The sequence below is a fragment of the Mustela nivalis genome (genome assembly GCF_964662115.1).
Source record: "Mustela nivalis genome assembly, chromosome: 12".
Classification (NCBI taxonomy): domain Eukaryota; kingdom Metazoa; phylum Chordata; class Mammalia; order Carnivora; family Mustelidae; genus Mustela; species Mustela nivalis.
The window spans coordinates 2,430,859-2,456,284 of NC_139031.1; the positions used below are offsets into that span (position 1 = coordinate 2,430,859).

Below are 25,426 nucleotides of genomic sequence, written 5' to 3' on the forward strand. Positions count from 1 at the left end.
GAAGAATAAAAAACTCACCAAAATATATTCTGAACTGAATAAAAATACAACATCGAAACTGAGGGGATGCAAGTTAAGAGTTACGTCAAAAAAGAAAAATCTGAAATCAGTAACGTGAGCTTTTATCTCAAGAGGCTAGAGGGAAAAAGGAAATCAAACTCAAGAGACGAGGAAGGAAATGATAAGATCGCAGCAAAAGGCAAGACACAGGAAACAGAAAAATAGCAGACCAAAATAAATAAATAAATAAAAATCAATGAAACCAGAAGTTGCATTTCTGAGATCAAAAAAACCCCAATGACCTGTAACTAAACTGATCAAGAAAAAGGAAGAGAGGGTACAAATGACCAAAATCAGAACCCGGAGAGCAGCATCACTACAGGCCCCACCGCAATGAAAACGATGCCACGAACAACTTTATACCAACAAGTCCGGCCGCTGAGGTGAAACGGACAGGCTCCGAGAGAAATGTAAGACATCAAATCAATTCAAGAGTAAAGAGAAAATCGGAAAATATGAGAAAATACTGAATTGGTAATGGAAAACCTCCTGCAAAGAAAAACCACTGTGTCAGGAAGAGAGAGCCAGTCTTAGAAGCCTCCTTCAGAGAAGAGAGGAGGAGGAACCTTCCCAGACCCCGTGAGGCTGGCATGACCCACACATAAGCGATGAAGCCGCCAAAGCACCCCCACCAACGTAAGTGAAGACCCCCCAAAACAGCAGCAGCGTGACTCAGCCGCACAGAAAAGGGACCGCGCCCCACGCCCACGCAGCAGGCCCACGCCCCACGCCCACGCCCACGCAGCAGGCCCCAGGAACGCAAGGCTGGCCTGGACACCGGAAACCCTAAGGACTCGAGGGGGCTAAGTCCGCTGCCGGGAGCCTACCCGGCGAGGGGAAGTCTGCAGGTTCCGGAGCATCCGCTATCCTGCAAGCACCTACAGAAACCGGAGTCTAGACCCCATCATTGTGTTGCTCACCAAACCAAAATTTCTTGTATGTATCCAAGATACTAAGATTGTCTAGTGAATGGATCAATAAATAGCGATTCATACTTTTAAAAACAGAAGTTCTCAATGTGCTAGAAAAAAGACGGTAGTATCAGGACCTCGAGGTTACAGCCACTGCCCGTCAGCACACAGGTGTTCCCTCAACGTCACTGTGACATGGAATGCGCCACCTTCCAAGGCAGCGGCACTGTCTGATGCGCCACATGGCTACGCATAATCCGCTGGAACGACGTCCATGTATCTGATGGACAAAGACAACGAATCCTGCCATCGCTTATTTCTTTAGTAAGCCAAAACTAAACACGGGATCTACACAGCGAACTTCAACTTAAAGAGAAGAGATGACACCAAGGGAAGACCCTGTAACTTCCCTTCCTTGAGGCAGACAATGTCGCCGCGTACCCCTATTTGGAGGATAAAATCAACACGGGTGACCTGATGGTTTCTGAACTGGGAATGGAACTGAGAGCGTAACCTTCAGTCAAGAAACACTCCAAATAATAAAAATCCTCTTCGTTGTTATATTAGGCAAGAGACCAGTGGTAATTTACTCTGTGAAGAGGAGACGTTAATGTCAGATAAAAACCCTGAAAAACAAAGTTATGGGGGCACCTGGGTGGCTCAGTGGGTTAAAGCCTCTGACTTCAGCTCAGGTCATGATCTCAGGGTCCTGGGATCGAGCCCCGCATCGGGCTCTCTGATGGGCAGGGAGCCTGCTTCCCCCTCTTTCTCTGCCTGCCTCTCTGCCTACTCGTGATTTCTCACTCTGTCAGATAAAGAAATAAAATCTTTACCCAAAAAAATTTTTTTAAAAAGTTATGAACTTTCATTTTCCTTCCAAGAAAAGTTTATTTTTTAAAGTAGGCTTGATTCCCAAAGTTTAGGAAAAACAGGTACCACAAAAGCTTCTTCTTTCCTCATTTGTCAAGAGAAAAACTTAACTCTCGTAATGCAGAGTGGAGTACGAAAGCTTGTGACACCAAGAAAGCGTCCTAGTCAGGGTGTAAAGGTTTTCTAAGGAACCACCTGGAAAGACCCGATGATGACCCCGTTTCTTTGGATGTGCACCCCATCTCCTACCACTCTGGCCCCACGGCACAATTCCTGGGCCACGCGGTCTCTGCGGGTCCCCGTCCCCCACCCCCGGCCTGCTCTCTCCTCCCCCGGCCACGAAGCGTTCGGTGCTTCTGCAGAGCAGCAGTCGCTACTGCTATTCGGCTCCCGTTCGCAGGCTGGAAGGGGAGCCCCACGGGAGGCCTCGGTCCCCGCAGCACCGTCAGAAGAGAGAACAGAGCAGGTGGGTGACACTTGTTGAGGCCACCACGCACGCGGAAAGGGGGACGTTTCAGGCAGGGATCGCGACTGCCCAGCTTTCAGGAAAACCCATTCCCATCAGTGGTTTACTGGGAAGTGGGAGGCGGCGCTCGGGAAGCCCTGGAGTGGCTCACGGTCTGCACCTTCCGTGGCTGTAGATGACGTCATGAAGGCTGCAACAGGAACTTCGCAGGCACTCCTAGGACCCCGAGCACCGCGAGTCTCGGTGTAATGAACACGTCCACCGTCAGGAGGGCGGGTGGAGCTGACGTTTCTGGACCGTCCGCAATGTGACAAGCAGTGTACTGGGTTCTGAGCAGACATCACTTTCCTTAGAGGTAAATACTATTATCCTCATTGTATAAATGAAAAACCTGATCCCCTTGGTCACGCGGTACCAGTGGGGACCTCCTGTTGTCTGCAATCGGACGCTGCTTCCCAGGGGAGGACTGTGACTGAACAGAATCATTTTTAGCAAAAGTTCAAACAAAAAAGACTAGCTTTCCTGCAAGTGCATGAAGGGTCACTATAACGACACGCGTGTGTTGTTCTAAACCACACAGCTGAGCGCTCAGGGCTTACATAGAAGTTATTCCGTTTTGTAAGAGAAATGGAGAGGTTTCCTTGTTTCAACGGCGAGAACTATTAGTCTCTTTCAAATCAGCACAATGACAAGCTAATTCTTCCGTTCCAGAATTACTCCAGTCAGCACGTGGGGAGTCCCCAATGCGTTCATGACCGGGCTCCCGGGGGCACGTGCTGCGCACACCCGCATGCACACGCAGACCCAGACGGCGGGCAAGGAGAGTGCGCCCATGCACCTGGAGCCCTGGGCAACTCCTACAAACAGTCACGGCGCCGACACAGACCCTGAAATCGTCAGGACTTCGCTATGCACATTTGAAAATAGCGCTGACCTCAAATCAGAACTTTGGAAACCCGCCGACGGAAACGTAAGGCACCGCCGGGCGCCTGTGGATGGGAAATGATGTCCTCTTTGGAACAAGAGCGCTGTGGAAGCCCGTCTCTGGAGGTGAGCCGGCTCCTGCTCCCGCTCCTTGCACAGCAGCGTGTGTAGCGATTTTAAGAGTCTGCCATTTCCTCTAAACACAGATGAGGTGAAAAAGTTCAGCCCATCTTAGACCAAGCCAGAAGATTCTGCTGGTTGTCTTCACAAACGATGCTCTCTTAGTGCGTACCGCAGAACTGTCTGTTCTGAGGAGTTTCTCTTTTTTAGATAAAAGGGGCACCACCTGAATTAAGTTAGCCTGGGGGAACACTTTGTATCAGCTAAATCATGACCAAAAACGAGGTTTGTAGCCACCAACATGAGCAGGACAAATTTATTTATAACAAACGGTTTAAATGCACAGATAAAAATGCCCGTCGATACTGTCAGGGCTTCTCGCAATTTGACAGATCAAATCTTATTTTCATTCCTAAACCCCGTGAAGTGGTATCACTGACTTGCATTCGCTGGTGAGCAAATTGATTAATCCCTCGCTATAGAAATCTCAACTCTTGATTACACCTATCAGACCTTAAGCAGCATTATTCTAGACTGACAACACTTGACAAATTCCCCAACCATTTTTCTCAGCTTTTGTGGCCCTGCTAGCTTGTATTAACCCTGATGAAAAATTAATTTCCCTTATCTTCTTCTAAACCCCAAAATCCAAATCCGCCAAACTGGCAACTCTTTCTGTAAAGGTATTATGAAAACCTCTAAAAGATTAATTGCATGTCTTCAGGTGACATTAAATTAATTTCTGTACTCATGACAGACATGTGATACTCCGCACTGAGAGGACAGATAACATTGTCAGGACACACACAAGGACAGTGGTTAGGGTCCCAGGGCAGCCTCTTATGAATCCCCCTTCCGATAAGGCCCACTTCACTGTCACGGCAGTGCCGCTGATCCCGCAGCCCGCAGGCCGCACGGAACGGGTTTCTATTAACTGCAACAATGCTGGGCCTCGCCCTGTAATCTTCAGAAAGCTCACTCCGAACCTGGACAATAAATGATATGCATGCTACGTGAAGTTTCCAAATATAAAGACATGTAAGGCTCTACTTTGTCTTTGAAGACTACTCTTTAAAGAAGAAAAAGTAAAATAAACAGGCTAAGGTTTTCCAGGTTCCGAGATCAATCTCCCAGGGAAATGGTTAGGACAGGACAGGACAGGAGGGGCTCCTTTCCATTTGCTGATTCTCTGCAATCAGTCACCCTCACGTGTAGCGAGCGTGCAGAACACGTACCCGGCGTAAGTCTTCGGTGCTTCCCCCAAAATTTCAAAACTGGGCCCACATGGAGTGAAGTGCAGCAAAACCCCTGACGTCAAGGAGACCAGAGCACACGGCGCCTGCTCACGCCCCGGCGCGCTGACCGGCACAGACGCCGGACCGGACAGCACGGCTCGGCTCGTGGGGCCCAGCTCCCCGCCCGCCCGCTCTCGCTCCCGATTCTACCTTCCTGAGACGAGTCAGGTGTGGGGAAATCTTTGGAAGACAAAATTCACTGGACTTTGGAGGAATACAACGAGCCTCTGGGGGGTGGAGGAAGGACCTCCTGCCCCCGACTCTTCCACGGCTCTCACCCCAGTGGGCTCCGCTGGAAAGGAAGCGGAAGCTGAGGCTGGAACTCGGTGGGGCGGCGGCACGCCGGGGCCCTCCAGGCAGCAGGGCTCCTGTAGACTCGGGCTCTTCCAGCTGAGCCCCCCACTTGGGTGGGGCTCCAGGCCAGGGAGAGAAGCTTCCAGCGTGCCCTTGCCGAGCAGCTTGGAAGAAACTGCTTCCCTGCGGAGGTACCATGACTCCTATCCTTGGCAGTTACTGGAAGTCAGGAGAGGGAGTTACCCAAGCCCCTGGAGAAGGATTTCCTCCTCTGCTGGGGAGAATGAGTTACCACATCCTGTTTCCTAAATATACAGGAATTATTTCTGATTTAAGCACTTATTTTACTCCCCGATATCATACCCCTAAAAAAACAAAAATTAATGTAGACAGATTGAGTCATTACAACCGATTTCTGTCCTCTAATGAACTGATGATTTTGCCCAAATTTAGAAGCCACGTGTTTAAGAATGCTCAAAAAGTCCTTTCTCTGAAAGCTATTAATTCTGTCCACTAAAGCACTTCAAAGCTCTTAAAAACTTTATATACAATAGCTTCAGCTCCAAAAGAAGTTTCCGGAATATACATATTCTCAAAGACGTGACTAATCAGAATTCAGGCCCAGGTCTCTTCCTCTCTTCCGCTAGTTGCCTTCGGGCCCTCTTGCTGCTTGTGACCACCCGGCACGGGGAAAGGACCCCGCAACCAATGAGACCCACCTCCACCCCTCCACCAGCCGTGCCCCTACCGGAGAGGGAAGGGGCCCGTGAGGCAAGGGTCTGGGCTCACCCTCACCCCGGCCCTCCTGGCTCCCCTACCTGGGTTAAAGTAGCTTACACTCGTCTGCCGCCCCCATCCCCACAGCACAGCAGCTCTGTCCCCCCACACCTCACTTCCCACCCAGCTCCCCCCAACTCACTCCTTCCTGGTCCTTGAGTGTGGGCTCAGCTCCCACGGACAGCCTGACCCTGCCCGAGCTTCTGCCAGAAATCCATCGAGTCAGTGCCCTCTGCACCGGTAAGGCAGCTCAGCCCAAGTCACAGGGTCACCCCCACAGCATGGGACGCGCTCTGCCTTGGCCCGGGTCTCCGCACGGAGATGTCCTCACACCTACCCACCACTCAACCCAACCCAATAAGTGCCAAACCGTATGTATGATATAATCCCATTCTGTACGCTGAATGAAGGAGGAGTCTGCGAGGAACCACAAATGTTAGCGTGAAAAGACGACCAGGAGAATTAATAACAAGAATTAACGCTCTTTACCCCCATTTTGCTAACTGGTGCTACCCAAATGCCGACAACAGCTACTTTAACAACCAGAAGCACTCAGGGAAAACACACTGTTGTAATTCCTGCTTCGGTACTTCACCAAAGAAATCACCCACAATGTTCAGATTTTTAAAGGGAAAAGAAACTTTCTCAATTATTTCGACAAATGCTTTTTTAAACACCGGTCATGTTCTTAAAACTGTCCTCAACCCTGGACACAAAAAGTGAATAGAAGTGCGAGCCCGGCCTCAGTCAGGAGCAGCGAGCAGGGGACAGCTCCGAGAGCCCGCGGCCACGCACGGCAGGTGGCAAGCGCAAGGCAGGTAGCCAGCGGGCCAGAGGCAGGAAACGGGCCACAGCCGGAGAGTGGGAGGCAGTGAAGGTGACCCACCCCATTCCTACCTTCTACGCATAGCAGCTGTAACTCCTCCTCAAACCACGAGTCCCCAAAGGGTGACAGATGGCTCCAGGATGAACACTTCTATATCTAAAGCCAATGCTCAGTTGTGCCTATGACTTTCTGTATATTAAACTAAAGGCAGAGCCTCAGGAAAAAAAAACAGCAAGTAAGGTCTAATTTAGAAATACACTTCTAAAAAACAAGGTTCAAACACTAGCCCCTCATCTCTCTGCTGAAACTTTCCAATGGCTCTCCCGGATCTGATGATCAAGATTCGCGCTCAAGGCCATAAAACAGCCCATAAAAGCCCCTGTCTCCAGACTGACTTGGCTTTCTGCACTCTGGTCAAACTGGCCTTGCTACAGTGAGAACACAGGCCGTGACCCTCCTGCCACAGGACCTTCGTCAGTGCCCTCCCCAGCCACCTGGAAGGCTCTTCCCTTTCCCCGGACCTCCTGGCTTCCCCCAGGCAGCTCCTCCCCTTCACGCAAAGTCCCTTCATCAGGTCTCCCTACCTGTGCCTGGCGGCACCCATCAGGGGCTGCTTCACCTGCAGGCAGGACGCTGCCGCCGCCCGCGCAGCACCTAGGCTGCAGGAGCAGCTCCTACGCCCTGACGGGCTCTCTCAGCAGCTGTCCTGCTCCCGGCCATGAGTGACTGAGGAAGTGGCAGTGCCTCCCAGCCACGGCTGCCAAAGCTCTGCGGACACGCACAGCAAACAGAACAAAATGCAGAACTCCAACCGGGGCCGCTGCACCTGCCAACTCCGCCGGGCCCCTGCCGTGGCTCGGCTGCCCCCTGGTCCACCAACACCCTCGTTTTTAACGTTTCAACAGTGACGTTACCTTCTCTCTGAACTGCCACACAAGAACAATCCAAAAAGTGAACTCAGTACAGCAATAGAGTCTGTTTTAGTCACATCAGTGGCTGCTTCAAGAAACGCAGCGGACAACGGCATCTCTTCTTGATTCATCTGCCTCTGGAACTCACCGTGGCGGGCTGGGCGTGGGCGGACAGGGCCCAGAGCGATGGCGCTCAGAGAGCGCGCCCGGCGCCCCGCTCTCCACCCCGCAGAGGCGGGCCTGACCCCGGAGCTGAGCAGACCAAGTCCAGCGTGAGCCCCATCATCTTCCTGCACCAGATTTCAGGCTGTGTTCAAGAGTGATGGAGACACACCAACAAACACAGAGCCAGCCTGAAGGGGCTCCCACTGGCCCATCTGGGACAATCAAAACTCAAAACCGACAACAGGAACCGTTCACGGGATAAAGTGAGAATCCGCAAGCCCAGACCGCTGGGAATGCATGAGCCCTAAGTCGGCGAGCAAAGACGAAGCGATCAGAGTAAGCACACAGAGTGAGTGCTGACACCGTAAAAATATCGGGGCTGACTAAAAACAGTGAAAATCTGACAAGAAATGATACATTTCTGTAGTCTCCAAGTACCTTCCCACCTTCCCATAAATCCCATACCGATCACAGAGAGGGGGACCGCAGCCCTACGGACAGAGACTTGCAAACACCTCCTCGCTCAAGTGATCCAAGTTACCAACACTGGACAAACGTGTCAGGAGCCTCCTGACAGGACCCACCGTGGACACAATGTCCTTCTATGGGGCTCCTGCCCAAAGCACATCACCTGAAACAGCACCGGAAAAAGTAAGACAAACCCAAATTCAAGGACATCTGACAAGATCATCGGCCTCCCCTCTTTAAAAAAGTCAAGGGCAAAACACACAAAGGCCAAGCTGCTACCCCAAAGTCATGGGGACCATATACAGTACATGCCCTTGAGCCGGGCTGGGACTGTGGCTCTGCACTGGGAGAGCCGTGCCGGCGACGAGCTGCGCTGTGTCGATGCTGCGTCTCCCGAGTTCTGAGGAGCGTCCCTGCGCATGTGCACGAGGAGAGCTCGCTGCGGAGGAGATGCGGCGAGGCTGCGACGGACTTCCGGGCAGTGACAGAGCTGCGCGGACTGTGGGGCGGGCAGAGGGATCGGTGGCCACGCAACCGGGCAAAACAAAGTGGGGGGGGGGGGGCGGGCAGGAGGTCCTTATCCTGTTTTTGCAACTTCTCTTCGACCGAAATTACATCAAAATAAAAGGTCCTCCACCAAACACAGAGCAATCCGGTATGTACGTGTTCCCTCTTCTACCACATCCTAAACAAAGTCTGAGAAGAACCTGGGAGCGGGGGAGGGCAGGAACTACGGATGCATCCGACCCCCCGAGCAAGGGCACACGCACAGATACGCTGGGACCTTCTGCAAGCAGCACTTGACAGCCTTTTAAAAATAAAATACAAGAGGATCGCAACTGGACAGCTGGCTTTCCTGCTGAGGCATTCTGGCTTCTCCCATTTCTCGGTGTGGCCGGCAGAACAAAGGACTGTTTACTGAATTTGCTGCCAAATTCTTAAAATTTTTATTACCTCCATTAGAATAAAGCCGCTGAATTCAGAGTTTGCTTTCGTCTTCTTCAAGAGCTCCAGAAACTGCTGCTCTAAGCCACTGCTCCTCCCTGGGGTGGCCTCTGAGAGGAGCTCCTCGCACCTGCCCCTGCTTGGGACCCTCCCAGCCAGCCTGGGGGAGCACGCCGCAGTTTCCAGAGGTCACCTGGGCCCACGGGGGCCACGAATGAAGGTTCCCTGAAGCCACGATCCAACGCGCCCTAGCCCAGACCCAGAGCCGCCGTCCTGGCGCAAGTCCTCCATGCAGGAGGCTCCTCCCTGAGACGTGCTCACCAAGGATGGGTGGGTGGTGACAGTGAGTTCACCCTGAGTGAACACTTCCTTTTTTCATGTTTTTACTTGAGTAGTTTTCCTGGATTACATATTGGTTATAAACAAAACTATGTAAAAAGATTGTTCTTTTGGTTTCTGAAAATTAAAGACTAAGTATCTTTCTGAGACCTGAGCAGGCCAATTTTTCCACATATGACATAATAAAGAACCATCCCATCAAATACAGCTCTTTACGTAGACTACTTATGTAAGAGTAACCCTCGGGAAGGTGTATGAAATTCTGGAACATTCAACAATATCCAACACTTCACAAACCACCACTCTACACACACTCACTCCTTTGGTAATCTTACCTAGGGAAGCCAGACCACAAACTCTGAGCAGGAAAACTAAAATCCACATGTATGTTGATGAGTCTCACAACACAGGTCTCTTTAAACAGCAAATTCCCCTAGTTTTCACCACAGTGTTTTCTATGCAAAATGTGACCTCATTTGACTTACATAGAAGCGCTCGCAGGTTCATTCAGAGCACACGGCAAGTTCCAGCCGCACAGAGCCCGGCTACCCCGTCCCTCGCTCCACCGGGCCAGAGGACCCCCATGTTCAAGTTCTAGAACAGGAATGATGGAGACCCGGCCACACTCCAGTCCTGTAGCCACACTGCTGCTGCTATGCACCCATCACGACACTTTCCTCCACCTTCGGAAACCTCAACACTCTCCAGGCGGTCGCTACCACCTGGGGATGGCCAGAAAAGTGGAAGCTCATCACCTCTGCATGGGAGAAGCCCCGGCCTAAACGTGTCTCAATCAACGCTGCTACGAACTCCCTGGGAACAGCAGGGTATCAACCCTGACCAAGAGTTAGGGAACGCCTCGGAACAAGGCAGCAGGCAAACCGCCGTTACAAATACAAATCCCGAGAACCTAAGCCCCGGCCACCAGCAGCTGCGTGGGCCCGAGCTACTCACACGAGGTCTCCACGACGAATGTCCTCCCCCGTCCGGCGGGCACGCAGGCCGCCCCGTGCTCGCGCTCGGCAGCACCACTGTGCGGCGGGAGCCGCGACCGCGCTCCTGCGGGGCCTCAGCCGCGTCGGAGAAGCGAGCAGCAAGCACACGTGCGCGGGGCCTTCCGCACGCCGGACGCGCCTTCGCGCACTCCCGCGGCCACTTCACAACCCAGAGACCGGGGTTCAGAGAAAGGAAGGGACGCGCGCCCACCCAGACGCGGGTCCTCCTCACGGACAGCCACTCCGCTCCCACCGCGTCGCGCCACCGCAGACGGAGGGACCGAAGCGCTCTGTCTGGGCGAGGGAGCGCCTCCACCGCTACCTTTCGTGAAAGGGCACCTCACAAGGACCAGTGACCAAGGAGATGCCAACAGAGAGCCCCGGTGAGGGCAAAGAACCACTCTTCGGGCTTCACCACGCCACTCGTTGCCGTGACTGTGAGAACTTATACCCACAAAGAATTTTTATTAAATTCTTTTTGAAAACGCTTCCTATACCCGGGATGTATTAGCCGTAACAGAGAGAAACAATATAAAAGGACGAGAAATTCTCTTGAGATTAGGGTGAATTAAAATCACTTTAAAAATAAAATAATAAGGGGCGTCTGGGTGGCTCAGTTGGTTAAGCAACTGCCTTCGGCTCAGGTCATGATCCCAGCGTCCTGGGATCGAGTCCCACATCGGGCTCCTTGCTCGGCAGGGAGCCTGCTTCTCCCTCTGCCTCTGCCTGCCTCTCTGTCTGCCTGTGCTCGCTCTCTCTCCCTCTCTCTCTCTGATAAATAAATAAAATCTTTAAAAAAAAAAATAAAATAATAAAATGACTAAATAACAACTACTGTTTTAAGACTCGGCTCTTTCACATTTTAAAAAACCCAATTTAATAAAACCCTAAGATCATCTGATTATAAATAATGAAATACGGAAAAGAACAAAAGAGAACTCTGTACTGATTCACAATCGCCTCACAGGCACACCTGGAGAATCCAAATTAAGTTTTAAGGCATTTCCAATTTGTACATCAGAACAAGAGTTCAGAGACATTTCTGCTTTGCTAAGCATCCGATGGACACCTAGCTGAACTGAGATCTCCCCCGGGCCACCTTCTAGCAGGACACTACGCCCTACCGTCGCCCCATGTCCTCTCTAGAGACCAAGCAATGAACTAGAGGAGGCCACGACGGATGGCAAGGATAATGGAAGTGCATCTATTTGCGGCCAGTTTAGGTCAGTGAAAAGCAAAGGAAATAAACGGACCCTCTCTACAGAAAACCTTATAAGGACAATATCCTGCGCCTCTGCACTAACGGGATGTAGAGAAGTCCAGGCCTCACGACAAAATACAGGAACACGAACAGACGGCGAGATGCTTTTATTCCGTAAGTAATTATAAACCTGAAACGCATAAATACTGCTCTGCACGGGTGTGATGTGCTAAGCCTGCCAAAGCCTTACCAGGGTGCCGGCTGAGCCCCAGGCATAACACCGTGGCCTGCGGAGCAGAGGGAGGCCTGCAGGGGCGGAGACAAGAGTCAGGAGAAACGGGAGCTGACCCAGCACCTAACGAAATGAAATGGTTTCCTTTTTGCATCACCTGCACAGTTACGAACATGTTCTCTTAAGAATGGTTCTACCCACACAAAAGGACCCAAGGCCTCTTGGGAAATACCATTTTTTTTCTGGTTCAGAGACAGACACACAGAGATACTGATCCCCCAATAAGTTGAAGGTTGCCAACACGCCACTGCAGGACTTGCTGGAATAAATCCTAAGACATAGAACATGTTGGTTAGATGACTTAACAATTACAAAGAGATAAAAAGTTATTCCAAATTTTGTCAAGTAGCTATTTTCGCACAGCAGGTCCTCTGTTGTTCCTCTGGGTACTGTATAATTAGACAGCAGGATTCTGGAATACAGTCTTACAAAATATACACTTTTCCCCCACTGGAGAAAAAAAAACAAAAATTTAAGTAGATAAATTATTTTAAAGGAGAAGTGTTCATTAGTGTGAAAGCTGCTCTCAGAGCACAGCAGACCCCGGACCTCCCAGTCCACGAGAGACCCTCACTTCACACGAGCCACACTGCACACAACACCAACAATGAATGTCACAGGAAAAGGCCTCCTCCCAACAGTGGCCCCGTGGCCCCAAGTCTCCTCCTCCTAAGTTTTTAACTCAAGCAAACAAATGAGACACTGACAAAGTCTGCCTAAAATAAGGTCAAAACAGAAGACCACAGATACCGTGAAACGGCTTCCTGCTTAGGTCTCGCCTGAAGAAAACCACGTCATACGATGATTCAACAAGCTGACGTGATAGAGGCCATCTGCTTATCCACCCTCTGAATCACAATGAACGGCGGTGAGAAAAACCGATCTGAAGAAACAGCAGAGGGTCTGTTGAAGATGAATCTCCAGATCATATACCACTCTACCAAAATTTTTCTCACGGCACGTGAAATGCTCGCACTTTCAGTCTACGGACCTAGAAATAAAAGGTAAAACTGAACTCCTTAAACGAGGAGCCACGAACTGTCCCTCGGGTGTTGCTGGCCCACTCCGAGGGCACAGCACAGATGGCACGCAAGGGGCAGCACCGTCCGGACGCAGACCGCAGGGCGCCCCACCATCGACACAGGACAAACAAGTCCCCTCCCGCGAGCGGGTCAAGAGCACGTGGCACGGTGAGGATGGATGCGACAGAGCACCGTCTGACCGAGAACCTTCTGCAGCGCGATCTGTCTGCAGCAACTGTGTCTATTCTGAGTGCAGAGCTCATCCGTATCGCGATGGCTCTGCCTCACTGAGAATGATCTAGAAGGAGCACTGCCCAAAAGGAAAGGAAGGAAGGAAGGAGGCGGGCTCTCCCCCTGCACGCATGTGCTAAGACTGCACAGGACACTTGACTGCGGATTCAGTTCATCCTTCTGGTCGTCACAAGGGCAGAGATTAGCTTGAGAAGAGAAGACAGGACCCACCTCTGAAACGCCACCACTTAAAAGCAGCCGCGCAACGCGCGCTTGCCCCCGGGGTGCTCCCTGGACCTACAGCTGCATGCAACAGATTGTTTTTTTGGTAAAGGAAATTTTATTTTTAAAACAAACCTGATGGTTCTATCACAAATTATCTACAAAAATAGGCTAAAAGTGAGAAACACCTAATTTGGGGACTGTCCCACTGGTCTTTCAGGAAAACTCAAGACAGAATCTGAAAGACCACGGGTCTCGGCCGGAAGGAGAACCTCAACGGCGACTCTCGTCACCGAGTGCGAGCGCGGAGCGGCTGGCCCGCGGGGCGGGAACAGAGGCAGCTCTGACTTCCCTTTCTTTGAAACCCTTCTCTGGGAATTAGGACATTCTGAGGGAAGCACAGATTCCAAGAGGCACCAGTTACCTCGTCAACTTACCCCGCCTGACAACTTAATCACCCTGACCTTGGAGCTGACGTGCGGCCCATCTCCGCCGCCGCTGTTTGCCCGGTGCATGACAGTCCTTTTCGCGCCGGGCTTGGCGTCCGGGGGCCGGCCCTGCAGGGACGCCACTCGAGCGGTCTGTGAGGGGGGTGGCGGCCCCTCCCCGTCCGCAGGTTTGACCTGCAGGACTTTGTGCTGAGCTGGACTCTGAGGTACGGTTCTGGCCTGTCTCAAGTGTTTCAACGGTTTCATCAGTTGTCCTTGATACTGCACGTTAGCACCAGATGGCACAAAACTGGATGTTTTGGGCTGAACATGTGAAACAGTGACATCCTGGTTTTTCACGAGAAGTCTGTTTTTCACATTTTGTCTGACCTGTGCACCTGGGAAGGGTAACAGTGGGCTCCCGTTGGTGGGCGACGGGGCGGCGGCGGGCTGCTGCTGCTCGGCCGCGGCCGGCGGGGGCAGGTGGAGCTGCTGCTGCTGCGCCAGCCTCTCGAGCAGCTCCTTCTTCCTGGCGCCCGCCTGCTGCTGCCGACGCAGCTCCTTCTGCTTCAGGATCTCTTCTCGCAGGCGCTTCTGTTCTTCTATCTTCAAGCGATACAGCCTCGTTTCTTCATCTTCGTCAGGGAACTGCAAGAGAGCACACGTCGGCTTTACTGCGGAGCGGGAGGCGAAGCCGGCTGAGCCGGGCCGGCGCAGCAGCCCCAGAAAGCGCGCTTTCCAAAAACGCTCCGCTCGGGATCGGAAAGAAGCCGTTCAAGATCTGCTTACAGACTTTAAGGATGACTCCTTCCTCTGGGGAGGGAAAAACGATCACACGCAGCTCAAGCTAATTTGGGAAATCTTATCAGAATATTAGAAACTATTGAAATAATGTAAATTTCCACTCATTTACAAGTTTGAAACCAATTAAACTATTCATTTAAGATATCAAAATATGTTTCGAATGGAAACGGCAACAGTAGGGAGACCGCGCTGTCACAGAGGTTTTATCTGGCTCTTCTCTGACGAACCAACAAAAGGTGGGTGTAAATGACCTGAAAGGGCCTGATTAGAACTATTGATTTTTCGTACAGAATTTTCAGCCTGATCTCAAACTCATTTGTCACAGAATAATTGGTTATAATGAACAGCACAAGTCAATCTCTCTGACCTTGAACTCATGCACTCCCCACAGAATCAGAATGCTGCCAATTGCAGTATTGGAATATTAATGGTATGTAAGGAATGCCTTTTACATGCCAACCCCAAACTATTCTGAAAGTCCGCCCCAAAAAAATCTTTGAGAAAGTTCAAGAGCTTTCATAAAAAGCACCCCATGAGGAAAGTTTATTAAAGGATAAGCATTTGTTAAGAATTACAGTAATTTTCTCAAAAAAAAAAAAAAAAATCGCAGACGCCCTCATCCAAAGATCCTTTACAGAAGAACTCAATAGGACCTGGTCTCACTGTGATTCAGCCAGGAACAAATAGACCTTAAGAATCAGGAATGAAGACCAAAAGGCAGCTGAGGAGTCCATGGGTGCTCCCAGAACCCACACCAATGGCCAATAGGACAGAGTCAGGCCTCATGAGGACTGGCCTGGCATTTCAGAAGCCACCCCAACCAACTCGGTTATCAACTTTCAAAGTCTAGGATAGATCTGAAATAGCAAATCTATGGTAGATGAAGGCTCAGGGGGGCACCTGGAGAAAGACAACGCTTGTTAAGGGAAGACGGACAGACAGGAGGACGTGGGCAACAGCTCAAAGGCGCAGGCGCCGCGGTTTTCAGGAAGAGGCCGACTGCTGGGGGAGGCGGCAGGTCCGGAGCACCTGCTGTTCGGGCACAGAAGTAATTCACGTTCACCAAGCAAGCTCCCCAAGCAATCAAGAAAGCATTAATACACGTTCAAGTACATATGAATACACCTGTACACAGCTCTGTCAACCACATTTACCCAAGCCCAACAAATACAAGACGTCTCACAAAGTAAAATGGGGTCACTCCTGGTCCCAGCGCATGCACCCACACACAGAATGACAAGCAAATACATGAAGACATCCAGCTTACACGACGGCTGCCTGCGAGTCCCACTTCATCCACAGAGCACCTGCTGGGTGCCACCGAGGGCTTCCCCAAACCAGCCGGGGAGAGAGCAGCCCCAGTCGCCCGCAGTGTGCCTAAAGCTCACGCCGCCGCTACCAGAAAATTCAAGGGTCCCGTGACTTCATCTTATACACACGGGGGCGAGCCAAATCAGGTTATACATACAAGGGGCAAGCTATCAGGACTGTGAGCAGGATAAAATTTTTAGCTAAAATTTCTTTTTATAAACTACCCTAAACCACTTTGTAAATCTACCTAATTTTTTCATATATTGACTTTAAAACCAAAAAACTCACCCCTTCTTTTAATATGATCTTACTTGTTAACACTGTATCTTGACTTTGTATTTACTTCCTCATGTGGTAATGCTACGTGACCGCTGCTCCAAGCACTCACTAGGGAAGCCGGGGCGCCTGAGTGGTGTGGTCCGTCAAACACTCCATCTTGATTTTGGCTCAGGTTGCGGTAACAGGACCAGTGAGATGGAGCCCTCCGTCGGGCTCCACAGTTGGCGAGGAGCCTGCTTGGGATTCTCTCTCCTACTCCCTCCACCCTTCCCTCCCACCAGCTCACTCTCTAAAAAAATAAATGAATAAATCTAAAAAAAAAAAAAAAGTTTATTAGTAAAATCTGACCCCACCTCCAAATTTCAATGGGAAGGTAACTGATTAAGAGAACACGACTTAGGGACTTCTGGGTGGCTCAGTAGGTAAAGCATCTGCCTTCAACTCAGGTCGTGATCCCAAGATCCTGGGATAGAGCCCCACATTGGGGAGCCTGTTTCCTCCTCTCCCTCTGCCTGCTCTGCTGCTGCCCCTGCCTGTGCCTGCGCTCTGACAAATAAATAAAATCTTTCTTTAAAAAAAAAAGAAAAAGAAAAAAGAAAGCGTGACTTATTTCATGCCTATATTACCTCATGAAGTTCTTCACACTGCTGTTTTCATTATATTAATAAATGCTACGAACTCACTGTATACCTTCTACGTACCTTTAAAAAACAGTGGTGTAACTTCCACATACTCATCTCTTCCCACACCCCAGACACAAAGGCCACCGCTGTGAACGGCGGCCCCCTCCCAGGGTGCGTTACTAACCCAGGGACAGCAGACTCCTGTGCTGGGCTCGGAGCTTTGCCGCACAGATCTGCTCCAGTGCGGTATCTGTATCTCTCGGGGAACAGCCAGGACTGAACCCCCTCGCATGGAACCATCAGGCAAACAGATCCAACAACCTGCTACCCACCCCTGGAGGTACCAGGCTCTGCAGCACCAGCTACAACCAGACAAACACACAAACGCTAACATCATAAACCTACGAGGATGAGTGCGTCTCACACGGACATGGCTGCTGGGTTCACTGAAGGATCCGGCTGGAAAAAAGTGACAGTTTTATGAAAAACCTGCTGGACAAGAGGACACTGAGAGGAACGAGCTGATGATAAGGCTTTTCCATTTGAGATCAAAGATTTTGTAATGAAAATGCTCTTACCTCTGGTTCTGCTTTTGCCTCCTCTTTGGGCTGAACCGCAGGGCTGACTGGCTTGACTTTGGCTTCGGTCTTGCCCTGTGCACTCCTGGGCCCACCCCCTGGCCTCGTGGGTGGTGACGTGCTGGCGACAGGCTTCCCAGGAGCGGCGGGCGTGGAGGAGCAGCGGCTGCCGCTCATCTCCATGACGTGCGCCGGCGCGATGGGCAGCTCCCGCAGATTACTGTTCCTCGGGGCAGCCGGCTGCAGCTGCTGCAGGGGCCGTTTGGACACATTCTGAGAAGTTGTGTTCTAGCATGAGAAGACAAAAACGGAAACTACAACTGGGTACTTGCGAGAAGGAACGTAAAAAGGTACATTCTTAGATAAAAATATGACAAGAATCCTGCTAATTACTACATGACTTCTCCTTCTGGGGCGCTGATACCTTTCCCATGTGAACACCTTCTTTCATGCACAGTTGTTCCTGCTCTGTGGGGCAGCATACGCTACTGCTGAGGGTCAGGCCTGGTCAAGCTTACCCTACCTGCCTACGGACAGGCTCCTTTTGAACGGAAATTACCACCACGGGACTGCAATTGCTGCCTGAGGACGGGGACTGACATTCTTAACAAAACGGATCGGGCCAACAAAGGGCGATGGGCACCGCTTTTACGGGGCCCCTACATTTCAGGTGGAACAGTAACAGAACAGGCAGTCCGTCAAGATCCTACGAAAACCACACCCTGCCAGGGAAACATGCTCAGAAGTTTCACCCGAGAGGAAATTCTTCGCCCTACTCCTCCCCCAGATTCTTAACAGAGAGCCAACAGCTGGAGGGGCGCACAGGTCGTGGGGACGGCTCGGGGAGGACGGAGCTCCGACGGCACCAGGTCGGAGCCCAAGGGCACCAGGCAGGGGTGTATCTGTTACGTTGCTGTAGCAGAACGAAGCCTCTGTTACAACGCAGCTCTCCCCCAGTCCTTCCTCATTTCTTACATCATGTTAGTCTCAATGCTACTTTAGCAAAGAAAGAAAGGCTAGTGAGCATGAGAAAACTGAAATTACAAGTAGCTAAGTGACACACTTAAAGCTGCAGCTCAAGGGCAGAGTACTTAAAGGAAAAACTAATTACCTCCCCTGGCCCAATGCTTTAACCATCAGCCTCTTTATGGAGTTACTTAATGGAAAACAAGACAACAGCAAAGACTACTGTCTTGTGTTTGTGGAGCAACACACATTTCCTAGTTTCCTTCCGTGCAAGACAAGTCACACACCAGCTGATGGCCCCCAGCCTGCACCTGCATAGCTAAACGCACTGTTCATCTCCCACCGTTAAATACAGCCTCATGAAGGCAGGAAACTGGCCCCTGTGTTCACGGGTACTTCCCCGGGAACTCGAACGGTGCCTAGCAACAGAGACTGGTCAGACAATTCTTCCTGAACTCATATATTTATTTATTCAGAGCCCAAGAAGACAGAGACAATCCAGCCATCAAAAAGCAGGCTCCTGGCAAAGGCAGAGTGCCCACCACCACAAGCATTTGCTAAAATTATATGTCTACGAATAATACCACCGATCACTATGAAAATATCTAGATACCCAGAAGTAAGAGGAGGAGGTACAGAACATCAGTGCAGTCTTTCTGGCACAAACGGGACTTCCTTAATTTGTGTAGTCCTAAGAAAATCCGTTTCCTAAGTAAGCAGTCTTTTTAAACATACACTCACTTTACAGAAACGTACTGTACGTGTTTCAATAATTAAATCGGAACTGGAGAATGTTCCAGCTCCCAAGTACCGCCCCTCCTCACCCGGGGCAGACACTCACATGCCGCAGGCCCTGGCGCTGGGGGCACTGCATCCGGCCACTGCTGGGCGGAGGCTGCGCCGTCTGGACATGAGGCCTGAACTGGGGTTGCGCCATGGGCATGAGCGGCGGCGGCGGGACGGAGAGGTGGTGCTGGTGCTGGTGCGGGGGCTGGTGCGGCGGCTGCGGGGGCGGCTGGTGCTGCGGGGGCGGCTGGAGCGGCGGCTGGTGCTGCGGCTGGAGCGGGGGCTGCTGCGGGGGCTGGGGCTGCGGCTGGTGCGGCGGAGGCAGTGGGGGGTGCAGGGGCCCCTTCCCGGCCGGAAGAGAGAGACATGACAGTTTGCAAAGGTACACACTGGTGATGTTCCAATGCGCAAAAAACCCCCAGCAGCAGAAACTTGAAGTAGCACTAAAATTTCATTCTAGAATTTGTGGACAGAGGTTTAAGAGGACCTGCGAAAAGCTAAGCTTATACATTTTATATTTGCCCTGAGTCCTCTCAGCCCCAAAACTCCAGGAGTCTGCTCTCAGGAAACCACCACGGCTGCAAGCACACAGCGCTGCGGACGCAGACGGCAGAGTTTCTGACACTAGACTACTGGAAGCGACGGACGTGTGCCGAGAGCAGCGGCCACGGCCTGTAAACCCGGGCAGCACTTTCTGAAGGCGGCGGCGAGAGGGACTCACGAGCAGGGAGCCTGCTGCCGCGCCAACCAGGCAGGGTGACGAGGCCGCACCGCACCCCCGGGGACCACCAGCACCCGAATGCTGGTGGTGACCGTTCCCAGACCCCGGGATTTCTCAATTCCCTTTTTAAATACTCAAACATTGATACAACGGGGATGTACTCATAGTTTTTAATTTTAAAAAAATGAAGAAACATTTTACCCTACTTTAACACTGAATTTTTTTTTTTTTTTTTAATTTCGATAGTCTGCATGTGTTCAAATAGTTGATTCAAGGATACCATGATTCTGTATCTCACTAGTAGGGCTAAATCTGAGCAGAGTCATACAAGGCAAGAAGGAGCTCATGGAAGCTCCAGGCCCCCGCGCAACACCGCCTGCAGAAGGGGGCACGCAAATCTTCCCAACCACAGGGGAATAGCGACTCCGAGCTTCCCTCCACACAAAGAATCTTTCCACACATTTTGCAAGAACATAATTTGACAAAGGACTTTCTTTCCATTGATGAACCTTTCCAGAATCTTGCAATGAGGAGCAAAGGTAGTATCAAAACATGCCCTCACTTTATTAGCAGTACCACCTTTTTAAAAAAAATCAAATACTGAATTTTTTCATTTCTCCTACGATTAGGGAGAAAAATATTATTGTCAAGAAAGTTGCCTTCAATAAGTAGCATGTTTACGACTAAACCCTTATCCTCTACATAACCTCCACACACTAGCAGACTCGGACGGCACAGGAACGTCACCTTCTGAGACACAAAGACCCAAAGCTCCGGTGCTCCCCCTCCACACAGCCTGATGCGTACCTGCAGGTTAGGCTGTGCGTGGGTGGGCAGGAACGGCTGTCCCGGGCCGGGCAGGAAGGGCTGCCGAGGAGGGATGAAGGGCCGCGTGGCCGCTGAGCCTGGCTGGCTGAAGTGAAGGATCCCCACGGGACCTGGCGGCTGGAGGGCTGGCCGGACGGGCCTCTCTCTGGGGAACACGGGCTGCTGTCCCTGCTGACTAAACGCTGGTCCAGGCTGAGTGAACGGTAAGGGGCTAGGGGTGGGCACTGGGTGAGTGCTGCTAAGAAGTGTGGGGGGCGGCGGTGGCGGCGGGGGGCTTCGCTGTTCCAGAAAGAGATGACTCGGGAACCTTGGTTCACCTGAAACTGAACGGTGGTGCAACATTACCCTCGGCTCACACACAACATGCCCATCACCCAACAGCACTTTTTTTTTTTTTTAAAGATTTTATTTATTTGCCAGAGAGAGATCACAAGTAGGCAAAGAGGCAGGAGGCGAGGGGGGGGGGCAGGCTCCCCGCTGAGCAGAGAGCCCGATGCGGGGCTCGATCCCAGGACCCTGGGATCATGACCTGAGCCGAAGGCAGAGGCTTTTAACCCACTGAGCCACCCAGGCACCCCCAAGAGCAGTCTTATGTGCCATCTTACTGGGAACAAAAATGACAAGTGGTGGGCAGGATGTGAAGTCTACACTTTACAACTCATTTCTAGATTGCTTCATCGCTCCTTTTCTACAGAGGACCGCCTCCTTGGCAGGAGATTCTCATACTGCAGATACCAACAATGTCCAATGTTAGCATCTGAAGTGGCAAAAAGGTGCTCTGGTGCAAAATGTGACACTCTTCACAAGGACCTCCTACTGGAAGCTCAACTGTCTACAACATGGATGTACTCGGGCGCATCACCCAAGAGAACTCTGTTCTGTGAGCCCGCCGGTCCTTTACCTCCTAAGAAGAAAGGGTCTCGCTCCTGCGGCGGGGGCGGGGCCCTCCACTGGTCCTGGAGAGGAAGTCGGGGAGGCTGGCTGAAATTGCTGGGAACGGGCCCAGGCGTGTGCTGCGGGAACTCTGGAGGCCCCTACAGAACAATGGGAAAACAAGATGAGAGGCAGGGAAATGGCCATTTCTAGAAATGGAGATACACGGGGTTTCAACCTGAAAACATCAAGCAACTGTGTCCCGTAGCTCCCACAAGGTCTTGCACAGTAAGTGATCCTACCATAAGGAAACAGGCAAACATCGAATGCAGCATCAAAACATGAATTCCATGTTCTGATATCACTACAGCAAAACAAGAAAATTATTTTTTAAAAGCTTACCGAAATCCATGCAATTACTGACCCCTGACCCTTCCTGCCCATTCACCTAAAAAGCTGAAAGTCTACTTTCAGCATCCTCGGCGTTGATCTCCCCGAACGTGCTGTAATTTGCTACCTTCTGAAGACAACCATAAATCATGGAGCCTTTACTTCCAAAAAAGAAAAAGACACTGAACATGCAGCTTTACAGACACAGCAAGCTCTGCGGTAACAGGAAAACGTGAAACGTCTAAGAAACCACTCTGCTACAAAAGAAATGTCTCACAGTTGGATTCCACTGGATAAGACACTTTGAATTCTCACAGATTAACATTCTTCCACTAGAAGTCTATTTAGAGACAAGCTAAATTACTCCATTTTTCAGTTGGCCTTTTAAGTATTCGCGGAGATCTTTAAAAGCACCACATTTGCATTTTCTCTTTTTTTTTTTCCAGTGAGGCATTTAAAGAAAGCTTCGCCATTTTTTTCCCACTTCTCCAGAAAGAATTCATTAATTATACAGATCATCAAAATAATTTTCATTTAAAAATATCTTCTTCTTTGAAACTCAGCCAGTATTTCAACTTTTAAAAATCACTCTCTTCTCATAAACTTGAAATGCTAAGTCTTTTTCTGTCATTTTATTACTGATACACTTAGCTGTCATCTCTAAATGTGACGTCATCTTACACTGGTATGTTTTGCAAACTACACTGACCTCCCTCCCTTCTCTCTTTTTTTTTAAGTCTGTTTTCCCCGTGGCACTGTAAGAACACCGCACAGTAAACGGAAGAGCACCCACGAAAAGCTCCAGAAAAGCCCGCTGACTGCAACAGTGGCCCATCAGCAAGAGGACTGTCACCACTGGGAGAGCCCAAGGAATTGCCCTAGAGAACCCTAGGATCCAAGCCAACTCTCAGGAGCACTGGGTCTGTCCATGTTCTGAGAATCGGGCACAAGCTCAAAGATCGAGCCATAACACCCAGCCTAGTACTGAAATGACCTGTGGACCTGCCAGCGTGCGGGGCGCAGGGGCAGCAACGGTCCCCTGATGAGGGAGACTCGGGTAACGGCCTTGGTGAAGTGCTGGGTCTGGAACTGGGTGGGTCACCCGGATCCAGGCCGACTCTCGGGCTCCTCTGGCTGGTCTTGCAGCCCCAGCGAAGCTGACTCCGGAAGCCGGAGATCTCAGCCAGAGCCCAGGGCAGGGTCTGAACCAAGGCTACGGTCTCATTACCAGCAAACCACCGCAGGAGACACTTCTCTCCACTTCGCACGGATGCTCGGCCTCTGCACTCAGGAGCCAATGCTCTGGACACACCCCACCACCACTCCGTGACTAACGATGCAGTGATTTGTCCAGGATTTCAATAAACCACCTTGCTAAGGCCAACGTGAGCCCACTGAGAACGGATACTGTGGGAGCACCTACTTCAAGAGTAAGGACCAATGGGCATGGGGCCCCTGGGGCCACAAGTCCCCAGTACAATGGCCACCTTCGTCACCAGTGGCTTACGTACATACTCCATGCCAAGGTCTGTGCAGAGCCCCCACCATCTGAGCTCAGGACTGGGCAGCACAGCAGGGGCACGAGTCCCATCTTACAGCCAAGGAAACAGAAACTCAGGACATTAAATAATTTTCCCATGGTGACCCCATTCTCTTTTCTTTTAAATTTCATTTATTTTATTATTACCATTTTTTAAGTAGGCTCCACACCCCAGCATGAAGCTCAGTGTGGGGCCTGAACTCACGACCCTGAGATCAAGACCTGAGCCCAGAGCAAGAGTTGGACGACTAACTGACTAAGCCACCCAGGCACCCCCTTTTTTTTTTTTAAATCAGAGATTTCAACACGCAACAGGTTAAAAGTTCCCAAAGGGTTCATTTTACTCGTCACATGAAAATGAACCAGGGAAGTTTCAACCCATATGATATTAATCTTAACAAAATTACTAAATTTGGGGATTTTAAAAACCAGATTTTCTCTTGACTTGACATGAAAATAACAGCCTACAGCCAACAGAACTGTGAATTCTGGAAACCATCACATCATACGCAAACTTCCTTGTTTCCTAACTCATCCTTCTCTTTGGAAAATTTTCACTCTAGGCACTGTCTCAGCTGAAACGCACCATCTCTACCAAGAAGGGCTCCTCCTGCAAGTCCTCTGTACAGACACTCCACTTTCCCCGGCCCTGCTCCGTGCTCTCAGCAGCTCCCCGGCAGGCCAGCCCTCGATGTCAGGAGAGCCACCCCGAACACGGCGCGGACCCTGCACCCACCCACGTGTCCCTCCTCTCCACACGCCACTGCGTGCTGCTGGGAGGCCGGAGTCACTCTCACCGGCCAGTCTCTCACGTGCTCGTGCTCACGAGCTCCAGCTGCCCAGGACCCTCCGCGGACTCGCAGCGGGTGATGCCCCCGCCCTCGCGGCACGGTCCGGCCTAGTGCTCCTTGCGCGCAGGGGCTTCCTCCTCTGGGCCGACAGACTGCCAGTCCCTGCCCCTGCCGCACGCTCTGCATCCCGTGTCCTGGCTGCTTTCCTTCCCTTCCGTCTTCATAGTATGAACTTTCTGACATGAATGCTTGCCGCTAATTTTCACTCTATTGTTTACATCGGTAAGATGTTTCATTAAAAAGCAGGAACAGTATGCTAAACCGTAACCCGGGCTGCAAGCGCTACACTACTGATTTGTTGGCAAGCTTTCATCCCGAACTGGACTCAGCCGACTTCAGGGCTCCTAACTCGTGCGCTGCATCTGTCACTTCTATGTTAAGGAGCCGACCAAAAAACACAGAGGGACACAGTGTCAGAAGAGAGGACAGACAGGATAAAACATACTTTCTGAGAAAGCAGGGGAGTCTTCTGGGGTTATTTCCACTCAACCCTCAGGTCCTGTGTCGTATCAAGACCTGGAAAGCGGCGGCGTTCATTTGAGAACTTCTTAAGACCTTACAACCGTTTTACCCATTCCAACAGAGGGGAGAGCAAAGCGTAACTTCTACACTGTCCCGCACCGCGCGCAGATCAGCACTGCTGTCTCCCGCCCCGGGCAAGCCCCACCTGCACTCCTTTGCGGTGAGCGTCCCGCAGCGGGACCCATTCTGTGCGGCGTCTCTGTGTCACCCACACCTCTGGTCGGAGGCCCGAGTCCGTCCCAGGCAAGTGCTCCGGGGCCGGCACTCCTCCGCACAGCTGCACGGAAGCCAGCGACCAGCAGTGCCTCCCACCTTCCGTCCCGGCTCTGTTCACCACTACAGGAAGCGGAAAAAGGCTCCCGCCCTTTCTGGCTTGACTAAAAACTGGGACTTTCTTCGTGATTTACTATGTGAAGGCCTGATACTTCCTGCTAGTTTTCTTGCCGGGCTCACATCATGCGGGGCTTACAGAAAACTGGAAAATACTCGGTTTCTTCTGAAATCTGTCGTAAGCGATAAATTGCACGACTGCGTTTTACTGCCGCACGCCCCTCCCCTGCCGATGGAGGCCCAGACAGGACTGGTCACGTGG

General features: G+C 51.2%; 1 protein-coding gene across 10 annotated transcripts in view; it reads right to left on the bottom strand.

Annotated features, from left to right (window-relative positions):
* The window catches only part of RBM33 (RNA binding motif protein 33), a 125,765-nt gene that overhangs the window by 20,484 nt on the left and 79,855 nt on the right, over window positions 1-25,426 (bottom strand). For 4 of the 10 annotated variants that reach the window (XM_082692904.1, XM_082692897.1, XM_082692895.1 and 1 more), the window contains exons 10-14: window positions 21,560-21,692; window positions 20,638-20,981; window positions 19,165-19,452; window positions 17,358-17,645; window positions 13,772-14,410 (exon numbers count right to left, since the gene is read on the bottom strand). In XM_082692904.1, coding sequence (XP_082549030.1) covers window positions 13,772-14,410; window positions 17,358-17,645; window positions 19,165-19,452; window positions 20,638-20,981; window positions 21,560-21,692 — 1,692 coding nt within the window. The remainder of the gene's footprint in view (window positions 1-13,771; window positions 14,411-17,357; window positions 17,646-19,164; window positions 19,453-20,637; window positions 20,982-21,559; window positions 21,693-25,426) is intronic. The other 6 variants (XM_082692898.1, XM_082692899.1, XM_082692901.1 and 3 more) reach the window with 2 other exon arrangements.